The sequence below is a fragment of the Phyllobates terribilis genome, unplaced genomic scaffold (assembly GCF_046119375.1).
Source record: "Phyllobates terribilis strain yellow unplaced genomic scaffold, ASM4611937v1 Scaffold_13__5_contigs__length_258822181, whole genome shotgun sequence".
Lineage (NCBI taxonomy): Eukaryota > Metazoa > Chordata > Amphibia > Anura > Dendrobatidae > Phyllobates > Phyllobates terribilis.
Genome location: NW_027362773.1, coordinates 97,880,473 through 97,899,848, shown reverse-complemented (window position 1 = coordinate 97,899,848; position 19,376 = coordinate 97,880,473). Strand labels below are relative to the sequence as shown.

Sequence of the window (19,376 nt, the reverse complement as noted above, 5' to 3'; positions counted from 1 at the left end):
GCAATATATAAAAAAAAAATATTGCATGTAAATCTGTCCACATTCTGCCCGTCCATAAATCTTTAATCTGCCAATAGGTCTCCACTTTTAACCTCCAGTCCATAACCTGTCGTCTCCGTGCAGCTCTGACCTAATCTGCCAATAATCCCGCAGGTAATCTCAAGTCCTCCTGAGACCTTGTCTGCTCCTCACAACTTTTCCAAGATTTCTCCTGTGCTTCCCTTAAACTCTGGATCTCGCTACCTCCAAAACTATCTCTCAAGGTTGAAATCTCCTAAAAACACCCTGAAAATTTAGTTGTTTAGAAAAGTCAGCCACATACCCTTGTGGTCTTCTTGCCTCTTTCCTTGTGGACAGGGTCTTCTCTCCTTTTTTACCAGTTTGTGGGTTATCCAGGACTTGTTTTTATTTTGGGGCTAAGAACTTACCGGCAGGTAGTTGGAAGTTACATTCTTAATCCTAGGTTTACATTAGTGACCTGCTATTTTAAGATGTATGGTTGTATTCTCAAAATATCAAGTAATTAATTCAGTGTCTTCCTTTCTTTTAGGCTGGACAGCTTTTCTTTTGAGTAAGTATTTTGTTTAATTTTTCCTTTTTTTATTTTCTTTTTTTTATACTTGACCCTGAATGCATGCATTGCTATTCTATCTGTCATAGTTGACAGTACAGCACATTGACCAGTGGACCCAACATAAGTAAATAGCGTCTTTTGTGCACCAGTGATATGTGACTGACAGATCCTTCACAGCGTCTAGGCACAATGGTGGTGTGAACACAATTTGGGATATTTCAAGTTTTGGTGTGCTGATCCTTCTGTGCACCTAGAACATCATTGTATCGGCAGCATATCTCCTTTTTTGCACAGGACGATGTGCTGCAGAGAGCGATGACTTCTAAGCAAATTTAAAAAAAAATCCTCTTGCTCAACGAACGAGTGTTTTGCTCATTTGCCGGGCGATTACTGGCATGTTTTTAGAGCTTTCCTCATACCCAATTATCAGACTGTCCTAAATGGGCCTCTAGTCTGTTACGAAGATTCCTTTTTGATGATGAAAGGTTCTCTCCACCCAAAAAAAAACCTGGCGTGCCTGAATTTTGATGAGTAATCGAATGAAAATGACATATTGCTCTGTTTCTCCTGTGTTCTAATGGCTCTTCTGTAAAATAATTTTCAAAATGATGAGAGTTCTAGAATTAGAAAAACATGGCTAATTTCTTACAAAAATCGGCTGCACACCTGCGAATGGGTTCAATCTGGTATCGCAGATCTACACAATCTGGCTACACTTACAGGTGGCCGATATCCTGTGACTCTTCAATTTGATGCAGACTTTCACAATGGATTAATTTGCGATCTATAGGCGGCATTCCATGAAAAAAGCTACGCGTAACACAATCGTATGTTGCAGATTGCTGCAAAATCCACAGCAGAGAACTTGCACTTACAATGTAGGTTTATAAGTGAATAGGTCTTGAGCTGAGATGTGCTGCTGTGTGGTTTTTTTTTTTTTTTTTTTTTTTTTTTTTATATAAGAAAGCCCTTTTTTGTTCATCTGAGCACTGAAATAAATGAGCACAAGGAATATAGACTTTTAAAAAGAAATGTAAAAGTACCGTATTTTTCGGACTATAAGATTCACCTAGGTTTTAAAAGGAGGAAAATGGGGGGGGAAAAAAAAAAAATGTAAGCAAAAAATGTGGTCATGATGCCCTGTTATGGGGGAGGAGGTCTGCTGCTGACACTGGTATTGGGGTAATGTCCCCCAATTCTGTTAATATCCTCCATCCTGGTATGTATGGCCTCTCCTTCCTGGTATAATTGCCCACATCCCATTCTGGTATGCATGATACCCCTCTGAGCCCCCATCCTGGTATGAATAGCACCCTCTGATCCCCCATCACACTACCTACAAAAAAAATAAAATAAACAATCATACTCTCCTCCAGCGCTGTCCCGCGTCCCTGCCATGCGCCCTCACACAGTGTGAGACGCTGTGCTGGAATAGTCACTGCTCCACACGCCAGGACTCTTTGAGTTTTCTTGTGCAGTAATGGGCTGCCAAACCCAAAAATTAGGGACAGGCTCTATATATTATATTATATTTGGACTTGCATGCAAGCTCCAAATCCTTTCCTCTGTGTAAACCGGTTGAAACCCTTATGGTACAAGCTTCAGGCATTACAATGTATCTTCCATTTGTGCATTAGGTGTAGACTTCAGAGTGTGTGTCTTTCTTATTTTTAACACTAATCTTGTACAGGGTAAAGAGCAGGACATTGACCTATAGTTGCCGATTGGTCATTTTGCTTTTGTTTTTCCTTGTCCTAGTCATGGAGAAGGCATGGATACCGATAAGGATGATCCACACGGGATGTGAGTATAAGACTTTATTATATGAAATCATTGGAAGGCGGCTGATGCTTTTCACTGGTTTCCACTTCATGAAGGGGCTGTAAGCCTTTTATTTATTTATTTTTTTTCTTCCCCAGCACCTTACCCTTATCTGAAAAAGTTACTCTGTAGCACAAACTTTATTTTTCTTGTACATTGTGGCTGTAATATCAGCCGCTGAAATAAAAACATTGTGTACTTAGAAGAAGCGTATATACATATAGGCAAAAATGAAACACTAGCTCTGGGTTTTAATCTGCATGGCGTTTGGATATTCTTCATGGTTAAGTTTGTTTTCCATAAGTGATGCATGTGGCAATCGTGTACAAAATGTAATACTCAGTAAAATAGAGACATGTATTTTTTTTTTTTTTTTTTTTTTGCGCCCTTGTACCAAACTTTTTTGGTTTTGTTGATCAAGAATTCACAATTGGGTAATAAGATGAAAATGAACATACTGTATGTGTTATTTAAAGAGAACACTGTTCCTGCGTTCACCCTTCTTTTTTTTTTTTTAGGCTTGAATATGCAGAAGGTCGGATAAAAAATGCACGGTAAGGTGTTTTGTGTTTTTTTTTTTTTTTTTTTTTTTTTTTTTTTTTTTTTTTGTTTGTTTTGTTTTTTTAGAATTTCTCACAACCTAGCCATGCACATTGGATGAGTGTCAGCCGGATCTCCAGATTGTGCATGCAAGGGCAACCAGTTGTGTATTTTGGGTTGATGCAAGTGATCGGGCGTACTGATATCTTGCCTGATCCTTTGTATTCCTGGAAGATGAGCTGTGCCAGTTTGTTTAAAAAAATTTTAAAAAAATTCTGTCTTGAAGTCTGAAAACTTCTTGTCTAACAATCTATGTGTTTGTGATTTACAGAGAGGCTCACAGTCAGATCGAGAAGAGGCGCAGAGACAAAATGAACAGTTTCATCGATGAGTTGGCGTCTCTTGTGCCCACGTGTAATGCCATGTCTCGGAAGTTGGACAAGCTGACTGTGCTGAGAATGGCTGTACAGCATATGAAGACTCTGCGAGGTGAGGAGGCGACTTCAGGGGGTCACATTCTTTGTGGTTCAGTTTGACGCATTGCTCCCTGTTATCGGCCATTGTAGGGTGTGAGAGAGGCTGACTGTAATGTTTAACGATTGAATGAGTGCAGAATCTCCCTACCCTTCATCGTCTCATTTGTCGTATGTTATAAACTGTGAGATTTAGACTCAGTGGCCTTATTAACGGATCAGCTTATAATATTGTCCTTTTTCAGGTGCTACAAATCCATACACAGAAGCAAACTACAAACCCTCATTCCTATCGGACGATGAAGTGAAGCAATTGATTCTCAGGGTAAGTAATGAGTGCTGGCAGCTCATTTACTACAGTCACAATTCTGCTGGTTTCATTGCTAAACTTTCCCAGCATCTCCTGCTCTGGATTATAATACAGGATGTAACTCCTTATCAGTACTGTAACGTATGTACACAGTGACCGCACCAGCAGAATAGTGAGTGCAGCTCTGGAGTATAATACAGGATGTTACTCAGGATCAGTACAGGATATGTAATGTATGTACACAGTGACTGCATCAGCAGAATAGGGAGAGCAGCTCTGGAGTATAATACAGGATGTAACTCAGGATCAGTAATGTAATATATGTACACAGTGACTACCAGCAGAATAGTGAGTGCAGCTCTGGAGTATAATACAGGATGTTACTCAGAATCAGTACAGGATATGTAATGTATGTACACAGTGACTGCATCAGCAGAATAGTGAGAGCAGCTCTGGAGTATAATACAGGATGTAACTCAGGATCAGTACAGGATCAGTAATGTAATGTATGTACACAGTGACTGCATCAGCAGAATAGTGAGTGCAGCTCTGGAGTATAATACAGGATGTAACTCAGGATCAGTAATGTAATATATGTACACAGTGACTGTACCAGCAGAATAGTGAGTGCAGCTCTGGCGTATAATACAGGATGTTACTCAGAATCAGTACAGGATTTGTAATGTATGTACACAGTGACTGCATCAGCAGAATAGTGACAGCAGCTCTGGAGTATAGAATCCATTTAAAATATAAAACTTTTCCTGACACATTGGCTAAACCTGAAAAGAAAAATCCTAGCTGTAGACTGGGCAAAAGTGAAGTAATGTAGTTGCAAAATGTGACTCCACTTCAGTGAGCATAGAGCGCCTCACTGAAGGATTTCCCCATTGTGGTATAACCAGATACAAGACGTCAGCGCTCGCCGTCTCCTCTGCTACAGAATGAGCCTGAACATGTTGCCTTAGAGGACAAAAATGTCGCCCAGTAAAACATGTTGGCAGCGAGGTGTGGGTCTGTATGACGTCTTGCACTCCAGCACTGACGTCTCGCATCAGACGCAGGGGTAAAGGCCTCCACCTGTGTGATCTCAGGTCCCGGCCGCAGAGCTGGGACACAGAGGTTATTTGCTTTGTGCGTGGCATTTCCATCATGGAAAGGAAATGATATAACATTGGGCAGCTGGCAACAGTGAGTCACTGGGTGTAACCAGCGCTAACCTCAGCATTGGTGCACCCGTCTGCCTCATTGGTACAGACATCTACATGCATTTTATCTGAATTAAAGGTGATTTATGTCAAAAACGTCAATGAAACAGTTCAGCAAAACTCTTAACATAATGATACAAATTCTTTATTTTCAACATCTCTCCTTGCTGTCCATGAATACTAACATTCAGGTTTACACTTGGTGTTTTAATACACTGTAATGCTAGATGTAACCAGGCTATCACACCTTTCTTGGACAGAGATTTGTGTCACTGATGTGTTCAGGGGGTTTTCTGGTTTCAGAAATTCTCATTTTTAGCAAACACCTCTGACCTGGGAGGGCGAAAAAAGCGCAGAGTCTCAGCGGCAGCTTCCGGAATCTGTTGGTCTGCAGTGTTGATAGCGCTGCAGCCAATTAATGTGCTTGAGTTCTCTGTCCGAGTTGACGTCAGCGTTGCACCCTATAGCAGTCAAAAGTAGCAGCGTTAGAGACTCGGCACTGGACCTGGGGAGGGTGAATAAAGTTGTACCTGAGGTTCACTTGGACCTAATACAATTGTAACACACCCTCACATATGAGAAGTATGAAATTACCATTCGCTGACAGCAAGCTGAGATTTTGAGAAGGATTCAGAATTGAGAAGATCTACTGGAAAGATGCAGAACGTATCAATATATGATGAGGGCTTGAGCGAGAAAATCTGGCTGAGGCTATGTGCCCACGATGCTGAAATGCTGCATATTTTTTCCGCTTCTCCCTGGCTGGAAAAAACGCATGCGGATTTTACATGCCTTTTTCCTGCCAGGTAGAAGCGTTTGTCAAGCATTTCTGCATGCGGGTTATCAAGCGCTTTTCCAAGCGATTTTAGTATCACTTGGAAAGTGCTTGACAACTTGGTCACACTATATAAATCCATGCAACCGGCATGGATTTATATAGTGTGACCAAGTAATAGTTAAAATAAATAAATAATTAAATAAAGATTATACTTGCCTTCCGATGGCCCCCGGTATTTTCTCCGCACCGTCTGATCTGTTGCATCGGTCGCGGTGGTGTGAAGGACCTGCGATGACGTCATTTACTCATTTGACGGGTCACTCGACCGCCGACGTCAGCGGTCGCGTAACCTGTCACATGACTACATGACGTCATCGCAGGTCCTTCACACCACCGCAAGCCGTACAAGAGACCGGACGCGTCGCTGAGGAGGCCAGGGGACATCGGAAGGTAAGTATAATCTTTATTTATTTTTTTTTTTTTTTTTTACAGGTACCATGGTACCTGGGTCTGGAGGAGAGTCTCCTCTTCTCCAGACCCGGGTACCATCCGCACATTGAAACGCTTAATATCCGTGTGTGCAAATGTGCTGACACAGATATTAAGCGATTCAATGCAAGTCAATGGCGGCACTTACGCTGCGTGTCCGCAAAATTAATTATCATTGGGGACCATGGAGCACGTAGTACCAAGCATTTTTAAGCGTTTTCACTGTGGAAATTCCGCTGCAAAAATGCTTGAAAAACGCATAGTGGGCACGCAGCCTTAAACCGCTGCAATGCCCAGCCGGTCTTTTAAGTCCTGTAAACATTTGTCTGCAGCAGTCAAATCAATGGGCTCAGACCATGGATGTCAGTGACTGGCTGCAGCGATCACAGGGTGTCAACAGGGTCCTTTGCAGCAGCCAAGTGATTGGATGTTCTTATTTTATGCATCCACTTGACTCTCGTGAACCATTTTCTCGTAATCATGGAAATCCACTTTAAGTTTTATTTAAATTAAACCCTTTAAGTCGGCTCATCACACAGTGGGATGATGCCGTATGACCGAAGCATTGGTTGTATATGTTCAGTGGGTTTGATTGTGTGTATTAATACTTGTCATCCTCTCTCACAGGCAGCAGACGGATTCCTCTTTGTGGTGGGCTGCGACCGCGGGAAGATCCTGTTTGTATCAGAATCCGTCTTTAAAATCCTTAATTACAGTCAGGTAAGGGCAGATCATCGGCCTCTGTAACGTGTACCACCTCTGTCCACCCCTACTACAGACGTGCAGCTCTTCTCTTTACATTGCAATCTCCAGGCTTTCCATATCCATATGGTTGGGTTGGTTCCTGCCCATTACATGGGGTCTGAGATTGCGTTCTTGTTACTCGGAGTAAGGAAATCGGCTGTGCAGTAATCTGTAGACCACTTGGTTAGGAGATGTGCTCATGTGCAGCAACTCATTTCAAAGAAATTCCCTTCCAAAACCACTATAGGGATCACTCTTTACAATGGCTTGGTTGCCAATGGATCTCAAGTAAATTGCAGGTGCAAATGGAGAAAACCTTCACATGCAATTACTGCAGATTTTCCACAATGTTGCTTATGCTAATGCATTTTTGCAGTACTTTAAAGGGTTAGATCACATGGAAAAAAAAGCAAAAAAAATTAGTGGCCAAAGTGCCATAGATGGACATGTGCAGGCCAGTGTAAGGGCTCATGCCAAGTGTAGTCAGAAGGGAGCAGGGAATCCTGAAGAGGGAATGATGGCTGTTAATAGCCACGAAGCAGAAAGGCATAAAACATGAAAAAGTACACAGGCTTCTCTAGAGGTATTATTCTTGGGCATTTATGGCAAAAACAGTAACTGAGTTAGGGTAGTGGAGAAACCCTTTAATGTTGCCAGGAAGGAAGAGCTCTGTACAGTGACTGATGTGAATCTTTTCCATTTATAGAATGATCTGATTGGACAAAGCCTATTTGATTACCTTCATCCAAAAGACATCGCCAAAGTAAAGGAGCAGTTGTCATCCTCTGACACGGCCCCACGAGAGAGGCTCATCGATGCAAAGAGTAGGTTTCAGCTTGGTTGAAAACATGTATTTTCACTTTTTGGTTCCCAAATAGTGATGAGCGAGCGTGCTCAGAAATCGTGTTATCTGAGCATGCTCGGGTGTTATCCGGGTATCTTTGGTGTGCTCAAGTAATCTGTTCAAGTCCCTTCAGCTGTATGATTTGTAGCTGTTAGACAGCCACTACACATGCGGGGATTTCCAAACAAACAATACCTGCATCTGTGGCCGCTGTCTGATTGTTCAGAGTCTCTCGTGGCTTATTCCTCGAGCACGCCCAAGATACCTGGATAACACCCGAGCATGCTCTGATAACACGATTTACGAGCACGCTCGCTCATCACTATTCCCAAACTTTTGCATGCTCTTCATGGGAACCGAGGTGGATTAATCCATGATTGACAAGGGAAGAGTCTGCTGTTAAGGCCACAGTGGTGGTCTTTTATGGCATGGAGACCATTGGGCCTCCCAACCACCCCCCCAATCCCTGAAGACTAAGGGAGGATTCATCACTTGTAATTTTATTTTTTTTTTCCCGCTTTTCTTCTTTTTGCTTTGTGGTATTCGTTGGTGTTTTCTCACCAAATTTATTTTAATGAAACACACTGTTCATAAATTTTATGCAAAGTCAAATATGCTCCTTATTTTTGTTTTTAATCCGTTATGGGTCTTTTTGTGCTGGATGTCCCATGTTAATATTTAAAATGGTGTAAAAATTGCTTTCAAACTTCAGGCGTACATAAAATCACACCAGGAATGGACTGTTTGGTTTTTTTTTTTTGAACTTTTCCAAAGTCTTTAATGATGAATCAGGCAAAAACTTCTGTAAACCCTAACATAAAAAAACAGGTGCAAATTGGGCCATACGTCTTTTGCACACTCAGCTACAAAACTTTGTTTTTTGTGGCAGGCAAAACTTCCAAATTAACTAAAGACCTAACCCTCACACCCTAAAGGATCTGGCAATCCATGCATGTGATACTTACTATCTGTGCTATGTTTATTACTCCTGAATCAGCTCTCATATATACTTCTTATGTCTTTGATCTCATTTAGCCGGTCTACCGGTCAAGACTGACATTACCCCCGAACCATCGCGGCTGTGCTCTGGAGCAAGGCGCTCATTTTTCTGCAGGATGAAGTGTAACAGACCCTCTGTGAAAGTAGAAGATAAAGATTTCCCATCTAACTGCTCGAAGAAAAAAGGTGAGTGCCTCCGGGATGAGTAGGTAGCATGTACCACAATTGGCAACTTGACTCTTGTGATAATCATTAATTAATTAATTAATTTTTTTTTTTTTTTTTTTGAAGGGTGGGTGTTGGAATATAATGCTGTCCTCCTCACCTTGTTGGTCCAGCATGGCTGCTATGTAAACGAAAGCCGCCCTGTATTAATAGATTGTCAGTGAGCATGTGTGACTACCACTCCTATAGACAGTGATTGCAGCAGTGGTCGCACATGCTCAGTACTGCTCCCCGCTCCATTAACACCGGGGATTTTGCGGCCTCCATTCTCATGATAGATGGGAGTTCTTGTGGTTGGTCCCATCACACATTTATCATTTATTCTAAGTCCTCTATATTTGAGTTGACAATTTTGCCCTTTCAGAGACTTCAGACTAAAGGCCCCGTCACACACAACGAGATCGCTAGCGAGATCGCTGCTGAGTCACGGTTTTTGTGACGCAACAGCGACCTCACCAGCGATGTCGCCATGTGTGACACTTTGCAGCGATCAGGCCCCTGCTGTGAGGTCGCTGATCGCTGCAAAGTGTCCTGGACCATTTTTTGGTCGTTGCCCTCCCGCTGATCAGCACACATCGCTGTGTGTGACCAGCGAGAGCAGCGATCAGGCTGGTAACCATGATAAACAGCGGGTTACTAGGGGCACACGCGCACCTAGTAACCCGCTGTTTATCATGGTTACCACTCTGCTACCGTGACCGGTAACCTCCTGCCCACCGTAGCAGAGTGGTAACCATGATAAACAACGGGTTACTAGGTGCGCGTGTGCCCCTAGTAACCCGCTGTTTATCATGGTTACCAGCCTGCTCCTGCTTCAGCAGGCTGCTAACCAGGAGCAGGACATCGTGGAAAGATTCTTTCCACGATGTCGCTGCTCCCCTGATCGTTGGTGAGCCTGCCTGTTTGACAGCTCACCAGCGACCACATAGCGACGCAGCAACGATCCCTGACAGGTTGTATCGTTGTCTGGATCGTTGTAGCGTCGCTATGTGTGACGGGGCCATTAGTCTTGGGACACTGTCAGCAAGTTGGGAAATCTTTTAATTTCGTGAATATAATAGAAGAATGGTGCAATCCTTGGTCTGATGACTAAATCAGGCCAAAAAAAATGCACCATGTGGGGCTGGCTTTGAAAGAGGATATGCTTTTCTATTATATCTTATTAATCCTACAACAAGATCTATTATAAATATTCACCTCGTCTTTGGATATGGGGCTTCTGGCTAGTAGCAGTTGCCCATCCCCAATGCTGATTGCAGTAATAGATCAGATTTGCTCCCACCCCCCACCTCAGCCTTCAGGACCATTTTAGCCCCTGCATTGATTCTCACTAGGACTGTTTTTGGTTTGCAGGAGACCGGAAAAGTTTTTGCACTATTCATAGCACTGGATATTTAAAGAGCTGGCCACCAACAAAAATGGGCCTCGATGAGGACAACGAGCCTGACAACGAGGGCTGTAATCTTAGCTGCCTTGTTGCCATTGGACGCTTACACCCGCACATAGTACCGCAGCCTGCAAACGGCGAGATCCGAGTCAAATCCACGGAGTATGTCTCGCGGCACGCCATTGACGGCAAATTCGTTTTTGTAGACCAGAGGTAAGAATTACACTGGATAATTGTGGCGGAGGAGGAGTGTTAGCTCAAAACTTCTTTTTTTTTTTTTTTGCGGAACCTCGCAAAGCCAGAGAAGACACAAGATGTATAATAATTCTGCGGTTCAGCATTTTAATAACCGTTCTTTTTGCATTGCAGAGCCACCGCCATTTTAGGGTACCTACCACAAGAACTTTTAGGGACGTCGTGTTACGAGTATTTCCATCAAGACGACATTGGAAATCTTGCAGAGTGCCATAGACAAGGTAGGCCAGGGTTACAATACAGGATTAGGAAAACATGACTACATTTGCAGGTTTTTTGTTTTTTTTTTCTCCCCATAACTGTCAAACTTTTGCACAGGTCTGTATATACATATATGTATATATTTTATATTTTGTGTGCACACATGTATGTAATATGTGTGTGTACCTATAAAATACAGAATGCCTGGTTCCTCTTTTTGGGTTGAAAATGGAAAAAAACATTGTGAGGGTAAATTGTTAAAGGGGTCTTGTGACCTTTATGGTATTGATGACCTATCGATTAAATAGGAGCTGATCTGCAGTACCCGGCAATAGCCGTGGCTAGAGGTAATAACAACTGATCGTCGGTGGTGCAGATGTAAGACCCCCCACAGATATGATGCTGATCCTAAGGTTATCACTATATTAAGACCCAGGATTTTTTTTCTCATATTTGTAGTTTTATTTAGATGATTATTGTGCCCTCTAGTGGTGGAGACTGCAATTGTTACCAGACCCAGTCTCACAATGTGACGTCACTGGTGTATTTCTTTCTCACAGCAGAGATTCAGCAATTATTCACAATATTTTTTCCTTTCCTTCCAGTATTACAGAATAGAGAAAAAATTACAACAAATTGTTATAAGTTTAAAATCAAAGATGGCTCCTTCATCACCCTGAAGAGTCGTTGGTTCAGTTTCATGAACCCTTGGACCAAAGAAGTGGAATATATTGTTTCTACCAACACCGTTGTATCGTAAGTTATTCTAAACTCTGAGTCATACATCAGTTTTGAACCATGTCTTACCGTACAGAATAAATCTTATTTTGGTTGATTGGACTTTTTGCAGATGTGAAAATTAAATATTTAATTTAAATTTTGCTTTTTTTTTTTTTTTTTTTTTTTTTTTTTTTTTTATTCTTAATATTTTTGTATTGGGAAAAGGGAGGGGTTTAAAGTTCTATATTTTTTATGTAATCTTTTTAAAGACTCTCCATTTTTGTTTTTACTTTATAATTTGATCTCTTGACTATAATATTGAAATACATGAAATTATATTAAGAGTCTCCACTGAAGCCCAGCCACAGCTTGTGGATGGCTTCATAGGTGTACAACGATGGCAGCCGTGGGGGGGCCTTCAGTAGTTCCCTCACAAACCAAAATTTTATCGAAGAGACTGATAGGCCTCCTAACGGACTCCTGATCCAGATCACACCGCTTATATGCTGCTGTCAGATTGACACCAGCATATAAGTGGTTGACCACAGTCCACAACTGCTGTCTATGCCCTATGCATCCGCACCTGACACAGGATCTACCACCAAGTCCAAATGAGCTAAAAATTGTAATAGTTTCATGTCTTCCAAATAGACAGTTGTAAATAAGCCAAGTATATATGCTGAGAAATAAATTTCCTGTAGCTATAAGCATAGGGAATGAAGGAAGGGGAGGGGGGATAAAGTATTGCAAAAAAAAACAGCACCCACAAAAATATGCTGCTTTTCTATTACTCAAAAAGAAAAAAAAGTGGAGTATAGGCCTCAACAAATTCCCCTCACTTTCTTTATACATCTGCTCCAACGTCTGTGACTTGTTACCTGGGAGTTTTTTTTTTTATAAATAAACCTAATGGATTCCTTGTTATTATGTAACATTATGGGGAGATGAACAGATGGGAGCTGGTTACTGTGTGGAGCTCGGCTATGATGCATGTATGTGAGTTTATGAACGGTGTTTGTTTTCTTGCAGAGCAAACATCTTAGAGAGTGGAGACTCGGCCTTTTCACATTTGGCATCCTCTCCGCCCAGCATGGACAGCGTCCTGCAGTCTGGAGAAGGTCAGTCTAGAACACGTCTCTTCTGGCCCCTATAAATATCTTCTCCTCCCCATCTAAGATTTCTGGTCAGTGACCTAAAATGACATCAATCTGGTGCAAATCGAACCCTGCGCTATTCAAACAGTACTGTGGCAAAATCCACATTTTATTCCTGGTAGGTGGCCAAAAAAATGGTTGGAGTAATTTGTGAGGTTTATATCCTTTTTATATTATCAGGTGGTGCAAAGAGAACCCATCCAACAGTGCCTGGCATTCCTGGTGGGACCAGAGCTGGAGCCGGGAAGATTGGCAGAATGATTGCTGAAGAAATCATGGAGATTCACAGGTGAGTGGCCATTAGTGACAGAGTGTGTGTGTGTTTACATATTTTTACATCTTTGTCAATGTAATTAGTCCCCAGTATATATTATTCAACTAGTCTGACCGTATTTAGTTGTTCCTATTTTTCTGAAAATTATAGAATTTTTTTTTTTCCTTCTTTCTTCTCCTGGGATAGTCAGTGCACATGAAAACCTGATTAACAGTCCCCACCCTGAGAGTTGCATGCCTTCATGTTATTTTCAGGAGGAGGTCACCATACAATGCACCAAAACTGCCTGTATGATGAAATTGCATGGACATTACCACTGAAATTCTCCTCTACGGGGTTGGACAGAAATTACTATCATAGTCACTGATTATGACTGCACAGCTCCTGTCACGAAGTTATAATCCTATCTTGTTTAAGGGAACATAGCAGATATTCAGGAGAATGAACTGTGATCTTTATAATCACAGTGTTACATTAACAGGCAGAGAAGATACTGCCTCTCACTGCCCATATGATATATCATGGGATTTAAAGCAGAACCTAGAAGAATAAAAAACGGTAAAATCTGGAAAACAAGATGGAGGCTGAAGAGAAGCAAAGGGAACGCTAAACTGCAGGAAAGCAAATGCACCACATAGAAAGGAAGTACAGATTGTGATGCAGGGATGGGGAGAAAAAATGTGGACCACATAGACAAAGGGCTTATGCCTTCTCCATGTGTGTGTGTGTGTTAGAAACTTTGGCCCTGATTCATCGAACTTTTACGGCCACACAGTGGTGTAAAAACTCAGTTGGGGCAAAATTTTGTGACTTTTGGCATTGTCATGCCAGTTTTTCACAGCTCCAGAGATGTGCGAGACAGGCACGATGCCATATCTTGTCTAATTCATGATTAGACCTGGCATTCCTTATGCCAGAAACCTCATTCCAGTCTCAGCCTGGAGTAATATTTCTAGCATGGGGCACAATGCTCCAGATTAATGAAGTCGTGTGTGTGTGTGTAATAATAGTATTGAGCCACATACAATGTCTTGTATTGACCACTGTGCATGGCATATACCAAAGTTGTCTCATTTGGTGATAATTTTTTGTTTTTTTTGCACAGAATAAGAGGGTCTTCACCATCGAGCTGTGGGTCAAGTCCACTTAACATCACCAGCACTCCCCCTCCTGACGCATCATCCCCTGGGGGTAAAAAGGTAACTTTACCAGGTGGTCTGTGTGGCACTGGCGTGGTATACCTTTGTAGCTTTTCATATAGATTCTCACCAAAAAATGGCAGCATCTGCAACAAAGTAATTGGGGACTCCATGAAAAAATATTGCACTATTCATACCATAAAAAAAAATTGTGCCCCGATTCCACAACTCCTTACTTGCAGGCACCTTAGACTCATTTCCACTGAGCATTATGTTGTATGTGTATATATTATATTACAATAAATAAATATATTATATATCTCTATCTCTCTAAACATTTTATATATTTTTTCTTCTATAGATTATGAATGGTGGCACCATGGACCTGCCAATCTCTGGATTAGGCACAGGACAGCTGCAAGATAACTCTGGCTTCCCATACTCTGACAATTCCTCAATGCTCGGTAAGGGAGTGGGATGATATAGGGGGTGGGGGTGGGGGGGAATATATATTTTCTGCAGGAGAAGTTGTGTGGGAGTGTAACTTACCACAATATCCAGACTTTACTTCTCCTTCACACTGGCACCGATTTGGTCTGTGCCAAATTCTAGTTCATGCCAGGATCTACATTCTGACTTGAGGCCAGTGTTAGCGAAGTATATTAACTAGATAATGTTGATGGATGTCAACATTTTCTGACTGTACCAAGAAGTTAAAGGCTATATATTAACGCTTTTTTTTCCGATAATCGGACAATTACTCGACAAACGAGCAAAATGCTCATTCGTTTTAAATTATTTTTGAGCTGGCTTAAAATTTATCGTTCATGGCAGCGTATTGTCCATTGTAAACATGTGCTACTGAGAACAATGACAACCTCCTATGCGTATCTAATGTGCCCCTCCAATCAGCGGTTGTTTAAAGGGTGTCAGCACAAAGTGACTGTTCAAACCAAGCACCTGTGCCCTTTGTACCTTTTGAGAGGCCAAGCAGTTTGGTGCACTTTCCCACCTACTTGTTCCATCTTTTTTTTTTTTTTTTTTTTGATTGACAGCTCTAGCTGTACAGGAACCAGAGAAGGAAAACAAGCAGGTTTAAAGGTGCACTGAACTGTTTGGTCACGCCAAGGGTGCACTAAGCGCCTGTGCTTGGTTTGAACTGTCATTTTTTGCTGACAAAGGGAGAATAACAGCCAGAATTGTGTAGTGTAAATTCAACCTTGTGTACATGATTTTGTGGCTCCATGTGAAGCCGTTTTAATAACAGAGTAAAGCTGCACCAACAAGCGCAGGAGCAGAACCTATAATACTTATACATTAGTGCCATTAAGACATCCTCAACATATTAAAACGGTAGACGACCTCTTTAAAATAAAAAGTGAGAAGTATAAAGCCATGTGCACACAGAGGAGATGTGTTCAGCAGCAGGTAATGAATTAATGTTTCTATACAGTAATGGCCAGTGTAAAATCCTTGTGTTGGGCCATGTTCACATAACACTTACGGCGTCCATTTAACATCCTGGACTACAGTATTCAGTAAAACCATATTTCTCAACTACAGTTTTTAAAGGGGTTCTCCAGCACTGCTTACTTTCGCATCTGGAGGTGATCGGTGCTGATGTTGCACCGCAACACACGCTAGATCGGCAGGTAATGTGCACTTCTCAAACGTCATTTGAATAGGACAGAAACCTGATCTTGCGTGTGTTGTGGTTGGTATTTGTAGATGATCCGTTCACCTTCCAGATGTGGGAGTGAACTGTGCTAGACAATAAAATTTTAAGGGAATTTGTCATTGTTTTGCTATCCCATCTGAGTAGCATGATGTAGTGTTGTAGCAGTGTTCTTGATGTAGCAGTGTTCTTGATTCCAGTGATGTCACTTACTGGGTTACTTGGTTTAGTTTTGAGAAAATCCGTTTTCTCTGCTGTAGATCTAGCAGAGCTCTGAATGCGGTGCGGTGTATAACTCCGCCCCCACCACTAATAGGCAGAAAGCTGCCAATCAGTGTTGGCGGGGCAGGGTTGGACAACATGGCAACTGGTTTACTAGTCCTGTAGTGATTACTGTATTTTTCGGACTATAAGACACACTTTTTTCCTCAAATTTTGGAGGAAAATGGGGGGGGGGGTGCTTGTTGTAGTCCAAATGTTGGGGGGGGGGGGTGTATATAGATAGTGTGGAGGAGCGGGACACAGGAGGCAGCAGCCGCCCGCTGCAGCCTACACTGTCCCCGCTGCTAGCACTGAATATTCATGCTCCTTAATAGCAGCAGTGTAGCTGCGCTGCGGCTCCTGCTGCTGCCGGAATCTCCTGTGCCCGCTGTTAAAGGGTATGAATATTCAACCTCTCTCCATGCCCATGGGCGTGGGGAGGGGGTGAATATTCATGCCCTTTAATGAGCGGGCACACGCGATAGCCGGCAGCAGCAGGAGCCGCAGCGCGGCTCCGCTGTGTGCCGGCTATGAAGGAGAGTGAAGTCACTGGTCCCCGTGCACACAGTCCCGGCATGGGGAGCAGTGACTTCCGGCAGCTGATCTCTTCTTGTGAGCCGCGCATGGCAGTGACGTCATGCGCGGCTCACATGGAGAGATCAGTGCAGGCAGACCGGACGCAGCGCTGGAGGAGAGAAGAGAGGTGAGTAGGAGTGTTTATTTTTTTTATGTGCAGCATGATGGGGATTAGGGGGACCATGCATACTAGGATAGGGATTAGGGGGACCATACATACCAGGATGGGGATGAGGGGTGCCATGCATACCAGGATGGGGATGAGGGGTGCTATGCATACCAGGATAGGGGTGAGGGGTGCCATGCATACCAGGATGGGGATGGGGACAACGTATAAAAGGAAGGGGGGGGGGCATATATACCAGGATGAGGGATATTGTCAGAATTGGGGGACATTACCCCTATACCAGTGTCAGCAGAAGACCCCCCCCCCCCCTCCCCCTTAAGTGCATCATGACCACATTTTTTGCTTACATTTTTTTTTCCTCCTCTAAAACCTAGGTGCGTCTTATAGTCCGAAAAATACGGTATCTATTACCAATAAAAGTGATTTATCAAAACTACAGCAAGCAGCCCTGTAAAAGACACATTGCTGGAATCAGGGTCTCAATCTCTACAGTATGCTGCTCTCAGGTTAGGTGGCAAAAACCTTCTGCCCCATTTACTTTAAAAAAAAAAAAACAAATAGTTAATGATTGCCCTGCATGTCCAAGATCCTATCCCAATATGTAGTAGGTGTATTAATATTAGCAAATACCTCCAATTAGAAATGTAGTATAGTTCTCCTGATTCGCTATATTACTTACCCCAGGAGCAGGTATTGCAGTAGCTTAGTTGTTAACTGTCACTATTAGTGGTGGTCATAACTATGGATACCTAAGCTACTGCAATGCCCTGCACAATAGGGTAAAGCAACACAGTGAATCAGGAGAACCATACTAATTTCTAATTGAAGGTATTTGCTAATATTATTAATGCTCCTACTACATATTGGGATAGGATTTTGGAGATGGGAATACCACTTTTTCTCTTTCCGCCACCTCCCTGAAATTGTGAGTGCTTTAGCTATAACTTACAGCCATTTTACCCTGTAACTAACAAATGCCAAACCCAGCAGCAATTATGTGATAATACACAGGGCTGTGAATACAGTGAAGAAAAATGGTAAAAATACATGGTTTCTTCTGTTGTGGTGGCCTGGTTCTTTGACACCTAAGCCCCATCTCTTGCTCCTCATGGGAAGTTTACTGGATGTGGAAGATAAAGGTTTGGTCACATTTTCTTTACCTCTTTCTACTCTTTGCAGGTGAAAACTCCCAAATGGGGATCGATATGATAGAAACGGACCATGGATCGAGCAGTCCCTCCAATGACGAAGCCGCCATGGCAGTCATCATGAGTCTCCTGGAAGCAGATGCAGGTCTCGGGGGTCCAGTAGACTTCAGTGACTTACCCTGGCCATTGTGAATAGGACTAGATCTCCTCCACTCCCACAGCATCAAAGTGCATTTATGGGGGGATTCAAATACTGCAGCCCATGTCTGGCAGTAAGAGGTAAACCGGACCCCCAAGATCACTTGTATGTTATCAAGCCATATCAGCTCGCTGTCCACTGTGTTAGATCCCGCTCCAGTGATCCAGCTCGTGCTGTATAAGCTTCGCATTAATTGTATATTTTGAAAATTTATATATATATCTTTTTTTGTAAAATCATTGTCAGCAAATCACGTCATTTCAGATGTATGGTGTACACACTGCAGAGCTCCCCTGTATGGATATTTCTTATATTTACTTGTATAAAAGATGTTTTATTGTAAGAATCCTTTGCTATACATGGTACAGTGTAATAGTTAAATATTTTTTAAATAAATTGTTTAATTGTTCTATAACCGATGTCAACATTTGCTTCAGAGGATTTACAGGGAGAGGGGGGGGGGGGGGGTTTAATACTGATTGCAGGGGATCCTGGAATATACAGGTGCTTCTCACTAAATTTAGAATATCATCAAAAAGTTCACTTATTTCAGTTCTTCAATACAAAAAGTGAAACTCATATTATATAGAGTCATTACAAACAGTGATCTAATATATATTTCAAGTGTTTATTTCTGTTAATCATCAACATTAAGGCTTACAGCTGATAAAAAACACAAGTCATTATCTCAGTAAATTAGAATACTTTATAACAGCATGAAAAAATGTTTTTAAAATCCATATTGTTGGCCTACTGAGATGTATGCTCCTTCTGCATCAATGCGGCAATGTGGCATGGAGGCATGGAGGCGATCAGCCTGTGGCACTGCTGAGGAGTTATAGAAGCCCAAGTGGCTTTGATATTAGCCGTCAGATCGTCTGCATTGTTGGGTCCGGTGTCTCATCTTCCTCCTGACAAGGCCAGGCGAGTTTTCTGGCCAATCAAGCACAGTGATACTGTTGTGTAAACCAGGTATTGGTACTTTTGGCAGTGTGGACAGGGGCCAAGTCCTGCTGGAGAATGACATTTCCATCTCCAAAAAGCTTGTCAGTAGAGGGAAGCATGAAGTGCTCTAAAATCTCCTGGTAGACGGCTGCGCTGACTTTGGTCTTGATAAAACACAGTGGACCTACACCAGCAGATGACATGGCTCCCCAAACCATCACTGATTGTGTAAACTTCACACTAGACCTCAAGCATTTGGATTGTGGCCTCTCCACTCTTCCTCCAGACTCTGGGACCTTGTGGAATGTGT

At 42.4% G+C, this 19,376-nt stretch overlaps 1 protein-coding gene across 2 annotated transcripts in view; it reads left to right on the top strand.

Moving 5' to 3' along the window:
- The window catches only part of BMAL1 (basic helix-loop-helix ARNT like 1), a 53,548-nt gene extending 35,012 nt beyond the window's left edge, over positions 1-18,536 (top strand). For both annotated transcript variants that reach the window (XM_073658253.1, XM_073658254.1), the window contains 16 exons: positions 551-571; positions 2,333-2,377; positions 2,914-2,949; positions 3,267-3,424; positions 3,654-3,733; positions 6,821-6,913; positions 7,644-7,761; positions 8,817-8,966; positions 10,359-10,605; positions 10,762-10,868; positions 11,454-11,604; positions 12,598-12,686; positions 12,903-13,011; positions 14,102-14,195; positions 14,497-14,599; positions 17,954-18,536. In XM_073658253.1, coding sequence (XP_073514354.1) covers positions 551-571; positions 2,333-2,377; positions 2,914-2,949; positions 3,267-3,424; positions 3,654-3,733; positions 6,821-6,913; positions 7,644-7,761; positions 8,817-8,966; positions 10,359-10,605; positions 10,762-10,868; positions 11,454-11,604; positions 12,598-12,686; positions 12,903-13,011; positions 14,102-14,195; positions 14,497-14,599; positions 17,954-18,114 — 1,762 coding nt within the window. In that variant the 3' untranslated portion in view covers positions 18,115-18,536. The remainder of the gene's footprint in view (positions 1-550; positions 572-2,332; positions 2,378-2,913; positions 2,950-3,266; positions 3,425-3,653; positions 3,734-6,820; positions 6,914-7,643; positions 7,762-8,816; positions 8,967-10,358; positions 10,606-10,761; positions 10,869-11,453; positions 11,605-12,597; positions 12,687-12,902; positions 13,012-14,101; positions 14,196-14,496; positions 14,600-17,953) is intronic.
- Positions 18,537-19,376: the final 840 nt, after the last annotated feature.